Raw genomic sequence first — 18,909 nt, 5'->3', positions numbered from 1 at the left:
GTACATATGCTCCTTCCACTGTACATGTGCTCCTTCCACTGTACATGTGCTTCTTCCACTGTACATGTGCTCCTTCCTCAATACATGTGCTCCTTCCACTGTACATGTGCTCCTTCCACTGTACTCTTCTACTGTACATATGCTCCTTCCACTGTACATGTGCTTCTTCTACTGTACATGTGCTCCTTCCACTGTACATGTGCTTCTTCCACTGTACATGTGCTCCTTCCACTGTAATCTTCTACTGTACATATGCTCCTTCCACTGTACATGTGCTCCTTCCACTGTACATGTGCTTCTTCCACTGTACATGTGCTCCTTCCTCAATACATGTGCTCCTTCCACTGTACATGTGCTCCTTCCACTGTACTCTTCTACTGTACATGTGCTCCTTCCACTGTACATGTGCTCCTTCCACTGTACTCTTCTACTGTACATATGCTCCTTCCACTGTACATGTGCTCCTTCCACTGTACATGTGCTTCTTCCACTGTACATGTGCTCCTTCCTCAATACATGTGCTCCTTCCACTGTACTTGTGCTTCTTCCACTGTACATGTGCTCCTTCCTCAATACATGTGCTTCTTCCTCAATACATGTGCTCCTTCCTCAATACATATGCTTTCATGATGATCATTAAATAACATTTGTTCACAATTTTGTTCCTTTTCACAGTTTCTTGCTTTACATTAAATACAGTATACTGGAGGCCTCTGTCAATCTTACTGTATATTTTTTGTGAATTTGATTTAAACTTTTAACCTTGAAGTACATGTTTACCATCTGATGATTGAGCTAGCAACCATGTACTTGGCAGGCGTTTCTGCCTCCATGTTGAATGTATGACAGCCGATCTGTAGATGTCCAGGACACTGATACACTCACTGTTCACTAACTTGCCCCAGGGGGAACATGTACAAATCAATTACAAGAAGTCATTTGGTTATTTGGGCCAGATGATAAGGTCAGTAACCACAGAAATTTGCTGCCCTAGGATGAACTGAATATTTGCTTGTTTGAAGGATTAATATTTCAAGGTTCTGGTTTGATGAGCGAAAACACCTCTATCCCTGACGGTGCCAGTGTGAATGTTACTCCCCTGCAAGCACCATCAGTAGGATTCCTACCTGCCTGTCATTTTGTCTGCACTATCTTGTGTTTGTGTTTCAGAGAAACAAACAGTTAATGGAGGGAGTACTGACACCTCTAAGTGCCTTGCCTCTAGGTGAGTTCATTGTACAAGTGGTTGTAGTCGTGTGGGTTAAGGACAGACTTGGGCCAGGTGTGTATATGTCACTGGGTATCATTACATTACAATATCTTCATGGGATCATTATTAAAATGGTTAAAAAAATTGTTAATTGCATGGCGTCTTTGTTGTAGTTAATATTTGGTTGATTTTTCTTGTGTGCATTGTGTGAACAATTTGGTTCAGTTGTCATGGAAGCATAGAATAGCAGTGTGTTTAGATCATGCAAAATCATTTTCACAGTTTGTTGAGACAGTGTCACGCCATCCTAGAATAAGTAATAATCTATGTGAAAAACTCTGAAGATGGTGTGACAGGATGTTCACTCATAAATGAGCCCAAGCAGTTTGTATGGACTGTCCCAAGTCATCTTCACAGTTTGTCGAGATGGTATTACAAGAATAATAATAAATATACTTTGTGAAAAACATTGAAGATGGATATGGCAACAGGCTCTCAATTCATAAGCTTCTTAAGACTCTGCAAAAACATCCCAATTTCGTTTCCCCTACACAGGTACAATGTGTAAACTTCTGGTTTCATAAAGCAGCATAAAACCAAATGCACTCACTATTTGAGACAGAATATTTTCTGATTACTCCTTAAAGACATACCATTTATTTTTCTCTGAAATGAGGAACATTTATATTTTAATCACAACTCATTATTCAGTACATCCATTATGTCTCGCAAGCAGTTTTTTTACTGTTGTTCAAAAGACCCTTTTCTTTCTTAAAGACCTTTTCAGGAACACCTGGTGTCATCACTAGTTGATGGTGGTTCATGGACACATGCTTGTGGCGTGGTCAGTTGTACAGTCAACTCTGGTTTTGGCAGAGATTTCTTTTGATTATGGAAAGGGTTTTGTTGCTTTTATTCCATCACAAAAAGATAGCATGGGTTACAAGCCCCGCACTTACCTGTGCAGAGTTGCATCCCTTTGGTATGCCAGATACCTATGATCCTTGGTTGGAATCCAGGTTCACCCTGATTATGTTTCTAGGTCTGTCAGCACCACACCCATGCTTGTGGGTTTCACCAAAGTAGTAAACGTCTGAGACCTGCCTCACCGGTTTTCCTCCCACATGAAGCTGACTCGACGGGATATCACTGGAATAAATTTCATGAATTGGCATGAAACCAAACTCCCTCACACTCACTCCAATACAGACCATCAAGATCCATGTCAGAATAGGTCTTCAGCAACCCATGCTTGTCGTAAGAGGTGACTATAATTGTCGTAATGGGCGACTAATGGGATCTGGTGTTCAGGCTCGCTGACTTGGTTGATGCATGTCATCATATCCCTATTGCGTAGATCAATGCTAATGATATCAATCACTGGATTGTCTGGTCCAGACTTGATTATTTACAGACTGCCATCATATAGGTGGAATATTGCTGAGTGCGGCGTTAAACAACAGGCAAACACTCCAATCCATAACCAGCTCATGTTGTAACCATGGTATACATTTGTCAACGGGATCCACTTTCACTGGATGTTTACATCAGAGAGTGTCAGCTGGCAAATGACATGATACAAATCACGTTCCATCCTATTAGCTGACATCTTCTTGACCTCCCAGATAAGCAGGATACGAATGAGGCCTTGCTGTGGAAGTTTGTTGCACAGCTTTGAAATAGATAGGTGCTGATAAAACAGGCTTTTTGATTGTCCCCATTGACTAACAGATGTTGTGGTGTTTAGCTAACACTTTTGGACATATTATGATTAGCTAACACTTATGGACGTGTTATGATTGGCTTACACTTATGGATGTGTTATGGTTGGCTAACACTTATGGACATGATATGATTGGCTAATACTTATGGACGTGTTACGATTGGATAACACATATGGACGTGTTATGATTGCTAACAATTATGGACATTTCATGATTGCTAATACTTATGGACATGTTATGATTGCTAACACTTATGGACATGTTATGATTGTTAACACTTATGGACATGTTATGATTGCTAACGCTTATGGACATGTTATGATTGCTGACAATTATGAACATGTTATGATTGGCTAACACTTATGGACATGTTATGATTGGCTAACACTTATGGACATGTTATGATTGCTAACACCTATGGACATGTTATGATTGGCTAACACTTATGGACATGTTATGATTGGCTAACACTTATGGACATGTTATGATTGCTGACACTTATGGACATGTTATGATTGCTAACACTTATGGACATGTTATGATTGGCTAACACTTATGGACATGTTATGATTGCTAACACCTATGGACATGTTATGATTGGCTAACACTTATAGAGATGTTATGATTGGCTAACACTTATGGACATGTTATGATTGGCTAACACTTAAGGACTTGTTATGATTGCTGACACTTATGGATGTGTTATGATTGGCTAATACTTATGGACGTGTTGTGGTTGGCTAAAACTTATGAGCATGTAATGATTGGCTAACACTTACGGACTTGTTATAATTGGCTAATATTTATGAACGTGTTATGGTTGGCTAACACTTATAGACATGTTATGATTGGCTAACACTTATGGACATGTTATGATTGGCTAACACTTAAGGACTTGTTTTGATTGGCTAATACTTATGGACATGCTATGGTTGGCTAACACTTATGAACATGCTATGGTTGGCTAACACTTATAGACATGTTATGATTGCTGACACTTATGGACGTGTTATGATTGGCTAAAACTTATGAACCTGTTATGATTGGCTAACACTTATGGACATGTTATGGTTGGCTAACACTTATGGATGTGTTATGGTTGGCTAACACTTATGGACATGTTATGGTTGGCTTACACTTATCCTGAAGAGTGAGGTAGGCCAAGCAGCAAGTCTTAGACACACTGACTTTATGTTCCATGACAAATGCTTATTTTTCACTCTGTCATCCTTCTAAAAGTGACCTCCTCTTCGCTAAAAACTTTGTGTTTGTCAGTGGTGGACCTGAAAGTACTTTCGTAACCTTTTAACTTCTATGAACACAGCATGATGCCTTATCAAACTTACTTCACTGATACAGAAATTTTGAAAAACTAGAAACTTATAACCTGATCAATCCGAGCAAAAATTAGATCAACAGCTACAATATCAGAGTGCATTTCTGGGTGCCATTATACAAAGCAATCTTAGCACAATGATGATCGTAGCTCCCATACTTTAACATAGGATTAGATTGAGGTTGTTTTGTACATTTACAGCGTCCAGGACATTAAGCTTCTGTTTCTATTTCTGTTTCTCTTGAATGGAATTGATGGGTTGAGGTAATGGAGATTTTATCAGTGATATTCCAGGCTCTCGATGTGAGACAACATTAGATTTAACACTTATTAATATACTGAGGATCTGACTAAATGGCATTAAACAAACTCATCTGCCTAGAATAGACACTCCGTCCAGAGACCATATATGAACATATGGCCTCTGTTGCTTCTTACACTCTACAAGCAACTTGTGCCTGCAGTATGTATGGATGGAAGGGTTCAGTGTCCATCTCTGACAGAAATAGGAAAACACAGTCAAAATCAATACAGGTGACCTTTCATATGAATTATGCTTCTAAAATTCCAGAATTGGATGCGTATCAATATTTAATCAAAGGTTTATTTTGGGCTGACAGTTAATGTAAATGTAAGATAATCCAGGAAAAGGCTACTTATCAGGATGGAGACAACTGAAGACATATCTCTAACATCTGGTGATGATCAGTAAGCATGGCGGGTTAGTGATTCAACATCTCCCTGTGTAACCTAATAGGAAATGTAGCTTTCATGTACACATGACAGTGCATATTGGGTTAGATAGTAAAGTAGGTGATGTGTTTTGTGATGGAGTGAGTGACGCCCACCTGCTGAGGTCATAGCAAAGTTGTTGTTTCTAACAGAAGCTGATTTTTAATAAATCCCAGTGATATATTTAGGTTTGATATAGTCAAAGTAGGAGATATTGTTTGCGATGTCCACCAACGTTTGTCATCAAAAATAATGTTTCAAATAGAAATGGATTTTCAAAATGACCAAGTCAATTTTTGATTACTTAGAGGCAGACAACTAAATCTCATTACAACCCATGCCGGTGTATAGTTGAGGCAAGGAAAAATACTCTTTTGTAAATCCTGACAGTTTTTTATCCATAGAACTAAAACAGAAACCAGAATACCTAAAAATATTTATTGCTGTGTAAAACATTTTCACATATTTTAAAATGAAAAACATGTTTTCAGCTTTTCATGGCCTAAACGGTTACATAAGCTGTTTTGGTTTGTTTTTTCTGTGATGAACTTGTGTTTAACACATCTATTTAACATCTACATTCCATTTCTGTAGCAACATCATTGAGCCATGGTGTCATTGAAATACGCATTGTGACACACTGGACAGATCTTTTGATACAATATTCACTGTTAGCCCCCGGTAGCTTAGAAAACTTGACAAAGTGGGGCATTTTTTTTAACCTTACACAAGTTAAATTTATTGTCGTAGGTTGAGTGTTAGAGAACAACCTTGGTTCAAACGATGAATCTCAATCATAAGCCCTACTATTGGCCAAGGGGCACTTACTGAGGAGCGGAGAACTTTATAATGATGGGAATAATTTTTTTGCAGTTTTTGCAGTTTTGTGTGCGAAAACGGCAATTATTGTAGACATAGTTCAATCATTTCTTATCCATATGCGATGTCAAATACAGATATATTTTTTTTAAAAGAGAATACAATGAAAAATATGATATGAATGGATTAATTTGGGAAACATTTTGCATTAGTTTTGTTGATCAATTAATTGTTATTATTGTTGAAAATATGATTTAGTTACTTTTTTTATATGTCAACATAATTTGTATGCTTCACCCCCATTTAGCTTCTAAATGCTGATTGGCTGATTACAAAATAACTTCATCTGATGCAATTTTCAATAGAGGTGTCGTCAGATCTACATGCATAGAGAAATAATATCAGGTTAGAATGTGTGAGCTGGCTGATTGTGTGTGACTTATGTTGCATCGATGAGGATGAATGCTCATTATGTCAACCACTGGTTTGCCTGGCCTAGACTTGGTTATTAATTAGGCATCATGATCTGGCCGGAATATTGAGGACTGGTGTAAAACAACATTCACTCTTTGCTCACTCTCAAAGGATGTTAATACATGTGACATAGCTAGGCAGGGATCCAAAGTTGTCTTTGTGGTACTTTATGTAGTTTCACAGCCTTGGGTCCAGTCTGTTGGGCATTTTTAAACCAATCAGTAAATATTTTTAACAAATCATTTGCTTAAAAAGCTGTTTCAGTTGACTTCTTTTTGGTATCTGCTCTCATGTTTCCCTAAGAATGTCAAACGTCATGAAAGCCACACACACATTTACTTACTATTTCATTCAACTCCAATTAATTGGGTAATGGTGATATATTTTGCTGATTTTAGATAGATTATCTCCTTCCTTTACTTATGCACATCCAGTCAAGTCTGTTTGAAAACAGATTAGTTTAGTATGAAATAGACAGCTGACACCTGAATTACCATAAGTGGGATTTCATGTTAAATTCTGGCATTAGTAAGCACTATAGCTGTAAACAGTGGTGTCTAGTTACTCGATCAATTGTGCTGAATTTGATGGTTAGATTTCAGTGTGCGGAATTCCTTGTACCAAAGTGTAAAATGCGTGGTTGAACTTGTAATGGGACAGTTAAAATATATCCCCATTCTCTCTGGGCACACGTGAGTTGGCTTAATTATTAACAGGCTGCTACGATATATCTAGAATATTGCTGACTGTAGTGGCCTCACACAGAATATTAAATGCATGCTCTGTAAGGTTTCCCGGGTGGTATTACTTGTCTCCATGGTACATACATGTATGTAAATGATTAATTATCCCCCGCCCCAACGAAGTTGGTGGGGGATATAGAAATGGGTTCTGTCCGTGTGTGTGTGTGTGTGTGCGTGCGTCCCGAAATCGTTTCCGGAGCATAACTCAGAAACCGTTAAATATTTCTCTACGAAACTTTGCATGTCTATCAGACTCATACTGAACTGGTGCCTTTTGCTACTTAGGAATTTTATAAATCTTTATTTTTTACGTTTCCATTGCAACAAGTTGGACTTAGGTTCTATAGGGTAGAGTTTGTTTCCGGAGCATAACTCAAAACCAAAACCCATTCAATACTTTCCAACAAAAACTTTGCATGTTTACCAGACACATACTGGACTGGTGCCTCTTGCTATTTAGGAATTTTAGAAATTTTTACTTTTCACGTTTCCATGGCAATAAGATGGACTTAGGTTCTACAGGGGTGGTGTTCGTTTCCAGAGCGTAACTCAAAAACCATTAAATACTTTCTTACAAAACTTTGCATGTCTACCAGGCACATACTGAACTGGTGCCTTTTGATATATAGTACTTTTAGAAATTTTTATTGTTTATGTTTCCATGAAAACAATTAGGATTTAAGTTTTTATATAGGATTGGTTTACTTAAGGAGTATAACAAATAAACTGTTAAATATTGCCTTGCCAAACATTGCATGTCTATATATAAAGCGCATACTGAACTAGTGCCATTTGATATTAAGGAGTTTTAGAAATGTTTATTTTAGAATTTCCATTGCAGCTATTTTGACATGGGCTAAGAGAATTGTTGGGTCAGTTACCTGGTTTGGGACCATAACGTGTTAAAATCGGCGGGGGATATAGATGACTTTGTCAACTATACGCTTGTTCTCATAAAAACTACACTGCACCAGCATCTAAACAATTTGTTCTTCAGTAGTTTCTTTATAATAAACTGCCAGGCACTGCACACTGAAGGTCCAAAACACAACTATGATTGTGGAATGCTACCCGTATCAAATACATCACCATCAAGTAACCATGAAACAGTGGGTGTATACATGCTCTTGCCAGGCAGTATATTACATGCAACATATTTTAGGATGTAATGGTGTCTCCAAAGAAATCCTGTCAATTTTTTTTATTTAAATCTTTTATTTAATTTTTTTGGGTGGGTGGGTGGGTGCATGCGTGCGTGCGTGCGTGCGTGCGTGCGTGCGTGCATGCTTTGACCAAACAGTTCAGATGGAAATAAATTAGAGATCTCAAACCATCAACACCAGAGACGAATCAATCTCGAAAATCTGCGGAAACTGCTTTGCTAGGTTGTTAAAGGCAAGCAAGTAATGAAAATTATAAGTATGGTTCACAGGAAGCAATTGATGACACCAGGTGTTTGTTGTTTTCTGTTGTTAACGCCACGCTCAAAGGCGTTTGGTACATAATCGAGTCTGGTCCAGACAGTCCAGGGATTGACATCATGAGCATCAATCCACGCAGTTAGGATACGATGACATGCATCAACCAAGTCAGCAAGTCGGAGCAATTTTTCAGAATGCCTGACTTACAATATCCCCGAATGGCTTGACCAGGCCCTTGGTGACTGACACCTTGATTGTATTAGCAAGCCATCGTTCCATGTTAACATGGGTTTTATATGACATACGATATGGGGAAACAAGACAGTGAAACTTGAGCATCTTGTGTGTGATTGCCCAACTGTCATTCTCACATTCCATGAAGGAGGCATGTCAGCTACTTACTATATATCAGGTTCCATATTACACCGGTAGAGTTGACATGTTTTAACATGAAGTATTGGTATTCACATGTAGGACAAATCCAGTAAGATAATGATCTTCACTTAGAAAGTTTTAGCGATTTCAAATTATATGCAATATGCAATTTGATAGCTATTATCCACAGGAGCTTATGTAATCAAAGGTTATTCTGCTGATGTCATGGTGAGCTGTAGAGTCTTCTGTCATGTGTGCTGAAAATTTTGTACATGTACATCAATCTCCGTTACATGGATGTGTATCTCCTTCACGTCAATGTCCATCTCCTTTCCAATGGAAAAATCAGTTGAATGATTCAAGTGGGTCCTTCTCTTTTTTTATCTTAGTTTAAATGCTAAACCTAAAGGACTTTTGTCAAAATAAAAAAATATATTTTTTAAATATGTTGATTAAGAACTGATTTCTTCAGGGAATAGTGTGTGGAGTGTAATAAGCAACACTAGAACTGGAAGAAAAGGTAAAGGTTTTTGGAAATGACAAATCAAAAGGGTTACCTCCCTTTCCTGTTTGACCTAATTTGAATGTCTCTTTTTACTGAAACAATACCGGGCCAAGAGATTCTTAGGCCACACTCTTTTATCATATGTGTCACGGATCTATTCCAGATTTTCCACACAAGGTCGGTTGAAATAAAAAAAAAGAAAAAAAAGCTATGTCAATTATTTATTTATTCACATGAAAGCCATACTGCTGTGGAGTTGAAACTGCAGCATTCTTCTTGAATCACTGATAGTTATGTTAACATGAAATTTATATATAATAACATTTAGCCATTTACCAAATTGATTTATAGGTAGCAATTTCGATATCAAACATTATCATCTTACACCTTTCCTAATCACACTATCTCCTGCACAGCTCGTCAACTTCCGCATCCATAAATAACTCCTAACGTCACTTCACCTACAGAAATTACATCACTTCCTCAGCTAACTCTGACGTCACTTTCAAATTTTTCAAAGCTTGCATCAGGTCACATCGCTAGGCACCCTTAAGTATCCCCACTTTCCCAACCCCATATTTTATTTTTTCATATTTTAATATTCTAATTATTTTAATGTTCACTTGTAACATTATTCAGCATTGTCCCCTGGGTACAATATGCATTGTAATTTCGAAATAAACATTTGGTACAGCAGGCATGGTGCTGATGGGGCTTCAGGCCTTTATTAAATTTGCTTAAGCTAAAGATACTTGGTTACCTGCTTGTATGGTGGGTGCCCAAATCCTCCCATCCGCTGTTTTGGCTGGGGGGATGGTAAGTATCACAATAGTTAGGGCCTTTCTGCTATGTCATGGCGGAAAAGGCAGGTTCAACCATGCTTTGAACAGCAGTTATATCGGTTATATATCGCAGTGTGTCAGCTTAGTGTGGGAGGAGTGAGTGATACTGGTCTCAGACATTTACCACTTTGGTGATACCCTTGAGCATGGTTATGGTGCTGACAAACCTAGAAACATAAACCAGGATTTGCAATTGAAAACATGGTCATAGGTTCTGGCACAACTAAGAGATGCAACTGTGCACATCAACTGTGGACATACAGGCGGTTGGGCAGCCTAGTGGTTAAAGCGTTTGCTCGTCATGAGGAAGACCAGGGTTCGATTCGATTCCTGACATGGTACAATGTGTGAAGCCCATTTGTGGTGTCCCCTCCCATGATATTACTGGAATATTGCTAAAAGCGGCATCAGCACCTTTACCAACTGGACCATCTGTGACCTTACTTAGCGGGAAGACAAACAAAACAATCGTCAACTTTCTTATTCATTTGTCAAATGTGATTTATTGACCAAATTACTAACAAATTACACAAAATTACTAATTTGCCTTGGTAACACATTCTTCAAGCACAACATTTTGTGGGTTAAACAATTACATGTTTGACAGGAGATTATTGTCAATATACGCCATATGAGTTGTTAATTTAGGACACACATTTTTTTTTTCGTTTCACAGGTCCATCCCCCCCTTACTGAAAAGCATCTGGGAAAGAAAGAAATTAAACATAAACTTATGTCTCTCACTAGTAATATAGACCCTCTAAAACGACATGAAATATTATATATAAATTCCATGTCTACATCACTATCAGTGATTCAAGAAGCCAGCTGCAATTTTAACTCCATGGCAGAATGACTTTCACATAAATGAATATAGGATTGACATAGCTATTTATTTATATTTTTATTTCGACTGACCTTATGTGGAAAGCTGGAATAAATCTGTGAAACATGACATTTAAAACGTTTGTTACATGTTGAGGGCCATTTATTCACAATTACCATGATGTTGTATGTAGGATAGTGGGCTGGCAAATCTAAACATCATGAATTAGTCTATCCATTCTAAGCTCATTTCATACTAGCTGTTGTAGTTACTATGGTAACATTACTATAGATTATTAGAGAAACTAGTATTCCTCCAGTATTTCCTAATCCCATGATTAGCAGATTTGTGATCGATTCTGCCCCAGTATTTGTTTTGTATACACTACATACTAATCAATGGACTGCCCTTGATATGATTAGAAATTTGATATGCTTTTTTTCTACCTTTAATTTGAAACTTACCTGGCTGTCGTCGTTATAAATCTTTAGAAGTCAAAAGTAGGTATCAAATTCAAAGCGTGCTATATCCATTGATAATAATAAAACATGCGAGAATGTCATTATCCTTTGAGTGTGACTGTAGCAGGCTATTGTTCGGGGGATCACTTACAGGGTCAGCTATACCTCTACTGTGTTCATCACAAGCTGTGTGTATCGGGGGACGTGGCTCACATATGTTGACGCATGACATGCATGTCAATAACACAGAATATACAACGCTGTTACTTACTGACAACAGCTGAAAAGCAACAACATGGCCGAAAATGTGAAACTACTGGCCTATCACAATTTGGGAATGTACATAGGTGCGTACTTTTGTTTCAATTATAGTTGGGAATGAGTGTAGCTGACATCTGTGGCTGAAATATTGATTGTTCATGAAATTCTGTCATGGCTTGTGCTAAGTTATTGAGAGCTTAAACGACTGTCAGATATTGTTTTGGAGTAATAGGTCAGGTCTATATAAATCTGTGTTGGTGTAGAATACAGTGAATCAAAGCACTGTTGAGTGATTGATGTCGTGATTTATAGAGATGCATACCTGGACATGTCCGTGATGAAGAGATGACTGCTGGTTTCGGGAGAGGACATTAGTATGAATGTAAATGTTGGTACGAAAGACAGGTAGAGAAATGGCTGGAATATCTTCTAAATGTCAGGAATCATGAAGACAATACTCTAGATGTTTACGTGCATCATATAAAGGTGGAAATGAAAAGGATGTACACTCCTTCAAGTGGATGTACATGTGTTCCATGTTTCATGGGTGTAAATCTTGTTCACTTAACAATAGAGTATAATTCTGCCCTATCGATACCCCTTGCATCTTAATTTGACCCAGTGAAGGAGCAGCTTTTTAATCGTTTGTTTGTTAATGCTGCACTCAGCAATATTCCAGCTATATGACAGCAGTCTGTAAGTAATATAGTCTGGACCAGACAATCCAGTGATTGACTTTATGAGCATCGATCTATGCAATTGGGATACATTGACATGCTGAATCAACCAAGTCAGCGACCAGACCCCCTGATCCCATTAGTCGACGAGTATAGTCACCTCCCACGGCAAGCATGGGTTTTTGAAACCTCTTCTAATCTGGATCTTCACAGGTGAAAGGAGCAGCTGAATTTGGTTTTACACCGTTTGAATATTATTTCAGTTAATGTATGTGGTAAAAGCCCAGCTGTCTTAGGCTATGTGTTTGCTATGCAGAGTTGAAATATATAGAAAATATATCTTCATGGGTTTGAATCCAAGATTTACCCTGCTTCTAGGTTTCTCTGAACTAGACCTATGATTCGTGGGTTTCTACAAAGTAGTAAATATCTAATATCTGCTTCAGTTTGGGTTTTCTTCCCACATCAAGCTGCACTCTGTGATATAACTCAAATATTGTTCAAAGCGGCGTCAAACTAAACTCATTTCTTCCTGTAAGAAACCGACCATTTCATATCCTTGGCCGCTGAGACAAGATATTTTTCAGCTATAGCTACACCTGCAAAGTCAGATATCTTTGTAATTAAAACTAAGAGCTTAAATATTTGTTTTCTGAAAAAAACAACACTTTGCATCAATGTAATTTTTGTGGCAGAATTTTATTTTTCAACAGGCAGAAGCACAATATTATTTTTCAAGAATTTTCTAGGACAGGCCCGCCCTACCCCAGCTACCTAATGGTCAGTCCCTAATATTGGTATGTGGCAAGGATGTGTCATATGTTCATTTTAATTGTTTCTTTATTCATAAAAGAGTTCATTGTGCAGATCAATACTCTGTATGGAGGGCATCGGCCAGATCTATAAAGATGGTATTACTCTTTTGTTATATATTATTGATTTATGAATGTATCAAGTACAGTTTAGGTTCACAAAAGATAATATTCAGTTGGAAATGATTGTGATGCCCTGAGCTTATATGTAGGGAACAATAAAACCAAAATAATTGCCTTATAAATGGTCACAAATTAACTTATCAGGAAATGTGATTGTGGCATGTGGTCCTGTGTACATCACACAGGTCACAAGTCAGGTGAATTAAAGCAGTTGGATAGGTGACAGTGTTCAGCAGCTTGATTCCTGAGTGTTTTTCTAGGGCTTCGGGCCTGCCCCCACACTGAACCAAATATAGAATGTGTGGTGTCTCCTTAGGCAAGTGACTTTGTTCAAAACTGCCCCTGTTCACCCAGCAGTATATGGGTACCTGGTAGGATGAGAAGGTAATGTGATTGTTGGCCTTCAAGCGCCTCATTATGAAATGAAAACTGTATGAACCTAGGAACCGTTGTCATTCTGTAGACCTGTCTCCGGTTACCTTCAACAATACTTTGTATTGGGTTACACATGTAAGCAAAATGGCAACTCAAACCAAAATGTTGTTATTGACATCACAAAGCAACTAAAAACTCTCAGTGTCAAACTTAACCTTTATTTAATTGATGTCACGATAAACCATTTCTTATTATATATGTTATATACCAACAAAACATGATGTCATTTGATGGTTTTAAGGAAAGGTTACTTTTATTTCCATTATAAAAATATAAGTCTTGAGCCAATAAACACTTTCATGCAGGAATATATGAGTTTGTAGTTATTTAATTCAAAAGATAAATAGCGTTTAAGTTCAGATTTTCAGGAAAATATATGTGCAACCATTTAGTAAACAATCTGGACAGATGCCGATTTTATAGTGCAAGCCCACTGAGATAACCTGCCGCAGTTTAACATGAACGCCCCACTCAGACACAGTATACTGACTCACAGAGCCGACCAGTCCTTGTTTTAGCCCCTTAATGCTGAGCACCAGGCAGGGTAACAACAAGTGCCATCTTTTAACGTCTTTTGGTATGATGCAGCCGGGAATCGAACCCCGAACCTTGGGAGACTCCTGGCGATGCTCTACCACTAGGCCACGGAGGCGGTCTTCTGCAAGATGCAATACCCAACACGTCGCTGAGGTCCACAAACACATTCATGTATTTCGTCATTCCTCATGCAGCGACTATACAGTGTGATGTGATACCCATGTTGAGATTATGTTAGTGCAAGTTTAGTCATCATTGTTGGGAAGAACAAAGTTTGGACAAATAGAGTTTTATTTGTAAAAAGGTTGACTATTCATTGTTCAAAATGTCGTGTATTAGAGTGCCAATATTTTGGGCAATGGTGGCCTTTATCCCAATTGATGTATTTTATAAGAAAATGGATTTCCATAGTTATTAGTGTTGAAATTCGTTAAAGTTACAAGAATGGAAATTGGTTTCACATAGATTATTGATTATGTAATGTTTTTTTCAGATGTGAACACAAAGCGCCCCGGTGATATGAGAAGAAATACTGCCAAATCTGTGTACTCAACAGCAAGTGACACTGATGATCTCCCAAACCCTGCCGCTCCCATCACAGCAGTAAGTCTTACAGTTACCTTCCTGTCAGTGTCCCATCACAGCAGTAAGTACTGCACTTACCTTCCTGTCAGTGTCCCATCACAGCAGTAAGTACTGCACTTACCTTCCTGTCAGTGTCCCATCACAGCAGTAAGTACTGCACTTACCTTCCTGTCAGTGTCCCATCACAGCAGTAAGTCTTACACTTACCTTCCTGTCAGTGTCCCATCACAGCAGTAAGTAGTGCACTTACCTTCCTGTCAGTGTCCCATCACAGCAGTAAGTCTTACAGTTACCTTCCTGTCAGTGTCCCATCACATCAGAAAGTACTGCACTTACCTTCCTGTCAGTGTCCCATCACAGCAGTAAGTAGTGCACTTACCTTCCTGTCAGTGTCCCATCACAGCAGTAAGTACTGTACTTACCTTCCTGTCAGTGTCCCATCACAGCAGTAAGTACTGCACTTACCTTCCTGTCAGCGTTCCATCACAGCAGTAAGTACTGCACTTACCTTCCTGTCAGCGTCCCATCACACCAGTAAGTACTGCACTTACCTTCCTGTCAGCGTCCCATCACAGCAGTAAGTAGTGCACTTACCTTCCTGTCAGCGTCCCATCACAGCAGTAAGTACTGCACTTACCTTCCTGTCAGTGTCCCATCACAGCAGTAAGTACTGCACTTACCTTCCTGTCAGCGTTCCATCACAGCAGTAAGTACTGCACTTACCTTCCTGTCAGCGTCCCATCACACCAGTAAGTACTGCACTTACCTTCCTGTCAGTGTCCCATCACAGCAGTAAGTCTTACAGTTACCTTCCTGTCAGTGTCCCATCACATCAGAAAGTACTGCACTTACCTTCCTGTCAGTGTCCCATCACAGCAGTAAGTAGTGCACTTACCTTCCTGTCAGTGTCCCATCACAGCAGTAAGTACTGTACTTACCTTCCTGTCAGCGTTCCATCACAGCAGTAAGTAGTGCACTTACCTTCCTGTCAGTGTCCCATCACAGCAGTAAGTACTGCACTTACCTTCCTGTCAGCGTTCCATCACAGCAGTAAGTACTGCACTTACCTTCCTGTCAGCGTCCCATCACACCAGTAAGTACTGCACTTACCTTCCTGTCAGCGTCCCATCACAACAGTAAGTAGTGCACTTACCTTCCTGTCAGTGTCCCATCACAGCAGTAAGTAGTGCACTTATCTTCCTGTCAGTGTCCCATCACAGCAGTAACTACTGTACTTACCTTCCTGTCAGCGTCCCATCACAGCAGTAAGTACTGTACTTACCTTCCTGTCAGCGTCCCATTACAGCAGTAAGTACTGCACTTACCTTCCTGTCAGCGTCCCATCACAGCAGTAAGTACTGTACTTACCTTCCTGTCAGCGTCCCATCACAGCAGTAAGTACTGCACTTACCTTCCTGTCAGTGTCCAATCACACCAGTAAGTACTGCACTTACCTTCCTGTCAGTGTCCCATCACAGCAGTAAGTAGTGCACTTACCTTCCTGTGAGTGTCCCATCACAGCAGTAAGTACTGTACTTACCTTCCTGTCAGTGTCCCATCACAGCAGTAAGTACTGCACTTACCTTCCTGTCAGCGTTCCATCACAGCAGTAAGTACTGCACTTACCTTCCTGTCAGCGTCCCATCACAGCAGTAAGTACTGCACTTACCTTCCTGTCAGCGTCCCATCACAGCAGTAAGTACTGCACTTACCTTCCTGTCAGCGTCCCATCACAGCAGTAAGCACTGCACTTACCTTCCTGTCAGCGTCCCATCACAGCAGTAAGTACTGCACTTACCTTCCTGTCAGCGTCCCATCACAGCAGTAAGTACTGCACTTACCTTCCTGTCAGCGTCCCATCACAGCAGTAAGTACTGCACTTACCTTCCTGTCAGCGTCCCATCACAGCAGTAAGTACTGCACTTACCTTCCTGTCAGCGTCCCATCACAGCAGTAAGTACTGCACTTACCTTCCTGTCAGCGTCCCATCACAGCAGTAAGTACTGCACTTACCTTCCTGTCAGCGTCCCATCACAGCAGTAAGTACTGCACTTACCTTCCTGTCAGCGTCCCATCACAGCAGTAAGTACTGCACTTACCTTCCTGTCAGCGTCCCATCACAGCAGTAAGTACTGCACTTACCTTCCTGTCAGCGTCCCATCACAGCAGTAAGTACTGCACTTACCTTCCTGTCAGCGTCCCATCACAGCAGTAAGTACTGCACTTACCTTCCTGTCAGCGTCCCATCACAGCAGTAAGTACTGCACTTACCTTCCTGTCAGCGTCCCATCACAGCAGTAAGTACTGCACTTACCTTCCTGTCAGCGTCCCATCACAGCAGTAAGTACTGCACTTACCTTCCTGTCAGCGTCCCATCACAGCAGTAAGCACTGCACTTACCTTCCTGTCAGCGTCCCATCACAGCAGTAAGCACTGCACTTACCTTCCTGTCAGCGTCCCATCACAGCAGTAAGTACTGCACTTACCTTCCTGTCAGCGTCCCATCACAGCAGTAAGTACTGCACTTACCTTCCTGTCAGCGTCCCATCACAGCAGTAAGTACTGCACTTACCTTCCTGTCAGCGTCCCATCACAGCAGTAAGTACTGCACTTACCTTCCTGTCAGCGTCCCATCACAGCAGTAAGTACTGCACTTACCTTCCTGTCAGCGTCCCATCACAGCAGTAAGTACTGCACTTACCTTCCTGTCAGCGTCCCATCACAGCAGTAAGTACTGCACTTACCTTCCTGTCAGCGTCCCATCACAGCAGTAAGTACTGCACTTACCTTCCTGTCAGCGTCCCATCACAGCAGTAAGTACTGCACTTACCTTCCTGTCAGCGTCCCATCACAGCAGTAAGTACTGCACTTACCTTCCTGTCAGCGTCCCATCACAGCAGTAAGTACTGCACTTACCTTCCTGTCAGCGTCCCATCACAGCAGTAAGTACTGCACTTACCTTCCTGTCAGCGTCCCATCACAGCAGTAAGTAATGCACTTAATCCCTATCTCCATCACGTCAGTACTGCACTTACCTTCCTGTCAGTGTCCCATCACAGCAGTAAGTACTGCACTTAACAATCAGTCTTTCATGTCAGCCATAAGTACTGCATCACCTTCTCCATCACACTGCATGTATTGCACTTAACCATCAGTCTTTCTTCAAAACTGTAAATATTGCACTTAAAAGCCTCAAATCACAGATGTAAGTACCACACATTACTAGTCAAGTTACTGAAAAGTTACTGATAAACCCATTTGTAAATGAAGACAATGTAAGCAAACAAATCGTATGACTTATAAATTCTGCATATTTAAACCATGTCCCCTTGGTTTTTCACCGAGGTCTAACTACCTGAATTGTTAGTTAAACACCACATGGCAGTGATAGAACTTTTTTTTATCCCTATTATTTACATTGATGATGGAACAATTTCATGCTAAACGTTTGTCGCCAGTGAAGTCTGCACGGAAGGTTAATGAATGTAGTCTTCTGCCACTGCAATGGAGAAATTATGTGATATTAATTTAATATTTACTTACATCAGGACTAATTGTTTATCTGTTTAGGAACTGTGAAATATGTGTTTTATGCAGTTTTTATACAGTATGTTACTCTATGCATTGTAGTATTTGTATGTACTTGTGATTTGGAACAGATAGAAAAGAAATTACTGTTATCTTGATCAGGGCTATGTTTGCTCATAATAGGCCATTCAACATTGGCAAGTAATGTTAAGGTGATTGATAAATGTGCTCAAGTTTTTTAAAATTGTGTAAATGCCCTGGGTCTAGGCATTTCATTACCTGAGTCAGCAAAGTGCTAGGTGCATGTCGAAAGGCTTGGGGAACATATTTCACATGCTACATACAGGGCCAACTCACACAGTGTTCTCTCACAGTTGATCAAAGAGTTCCTGAATATGTTTCAAAATACCCTTAACAAAACAATGCTTTTAAGCATTTTTGGTGCTTAGTTAATAAATGTTGGACATAGTTTAATTAGGTTAG

The 18,909-nt window shown here is 39.7% G+C and overlaps 1 protein-coding gene across 3 annotated transcripts in view; it reads left to right on the top strand.

The window, feature by feature from the left end:
• LOC124110717 (rap guanine nucleotide exchange factor 4-like) overlaps positions 1–18,909 on the top strand; it is a 164,393-nt gene that overhangs the window by 95,727 nt on the left and 49,757 nt on the right. For 2 of the 3 annotated variants that reach the window (XM_048387615.1, XM_048387619.1), the window contains 2 exons: positions 1,171–1,225; positions 14,807–14,916. In XM_048387615.1, coding sequence (XP_048243572.1) covers positions 1,171–1,225; positions 14,807–14,916 — 165 coding nt within the window. Of the gene's footprint in view, positions 1–1,170; positions 1,226–11,607; positions 11,816–14,806; positions 14,917–18,909 lie in introns of those variants that run through there. The other variant, XM_048387623.1, reaches the window with a different exon arrangement.

Source organism: Haliotis rufescens, unplaced genomic scaffold (genome assembly GCF_023055435.1).
Source record: "Haliotis rufescens isolate VD_foot unplaced genomic scaffold, xgHalRufe1.0.p SCAF_10, whole genome shotgun sequence".
In the NCBI taxonomy this organism is placed as follows: domain Eukaryota; kingdom Metazoa; phylum Mollusca; class Gastropoda; order Lepetellida; family Haliotidae; genus Haliotis; species Haliotis rufescens.
The sequence above is the reverse complement of the archived record's forward strand: the minus strand, read 5'-3'. Positions and strand labels throughout refer to the sequence as shown.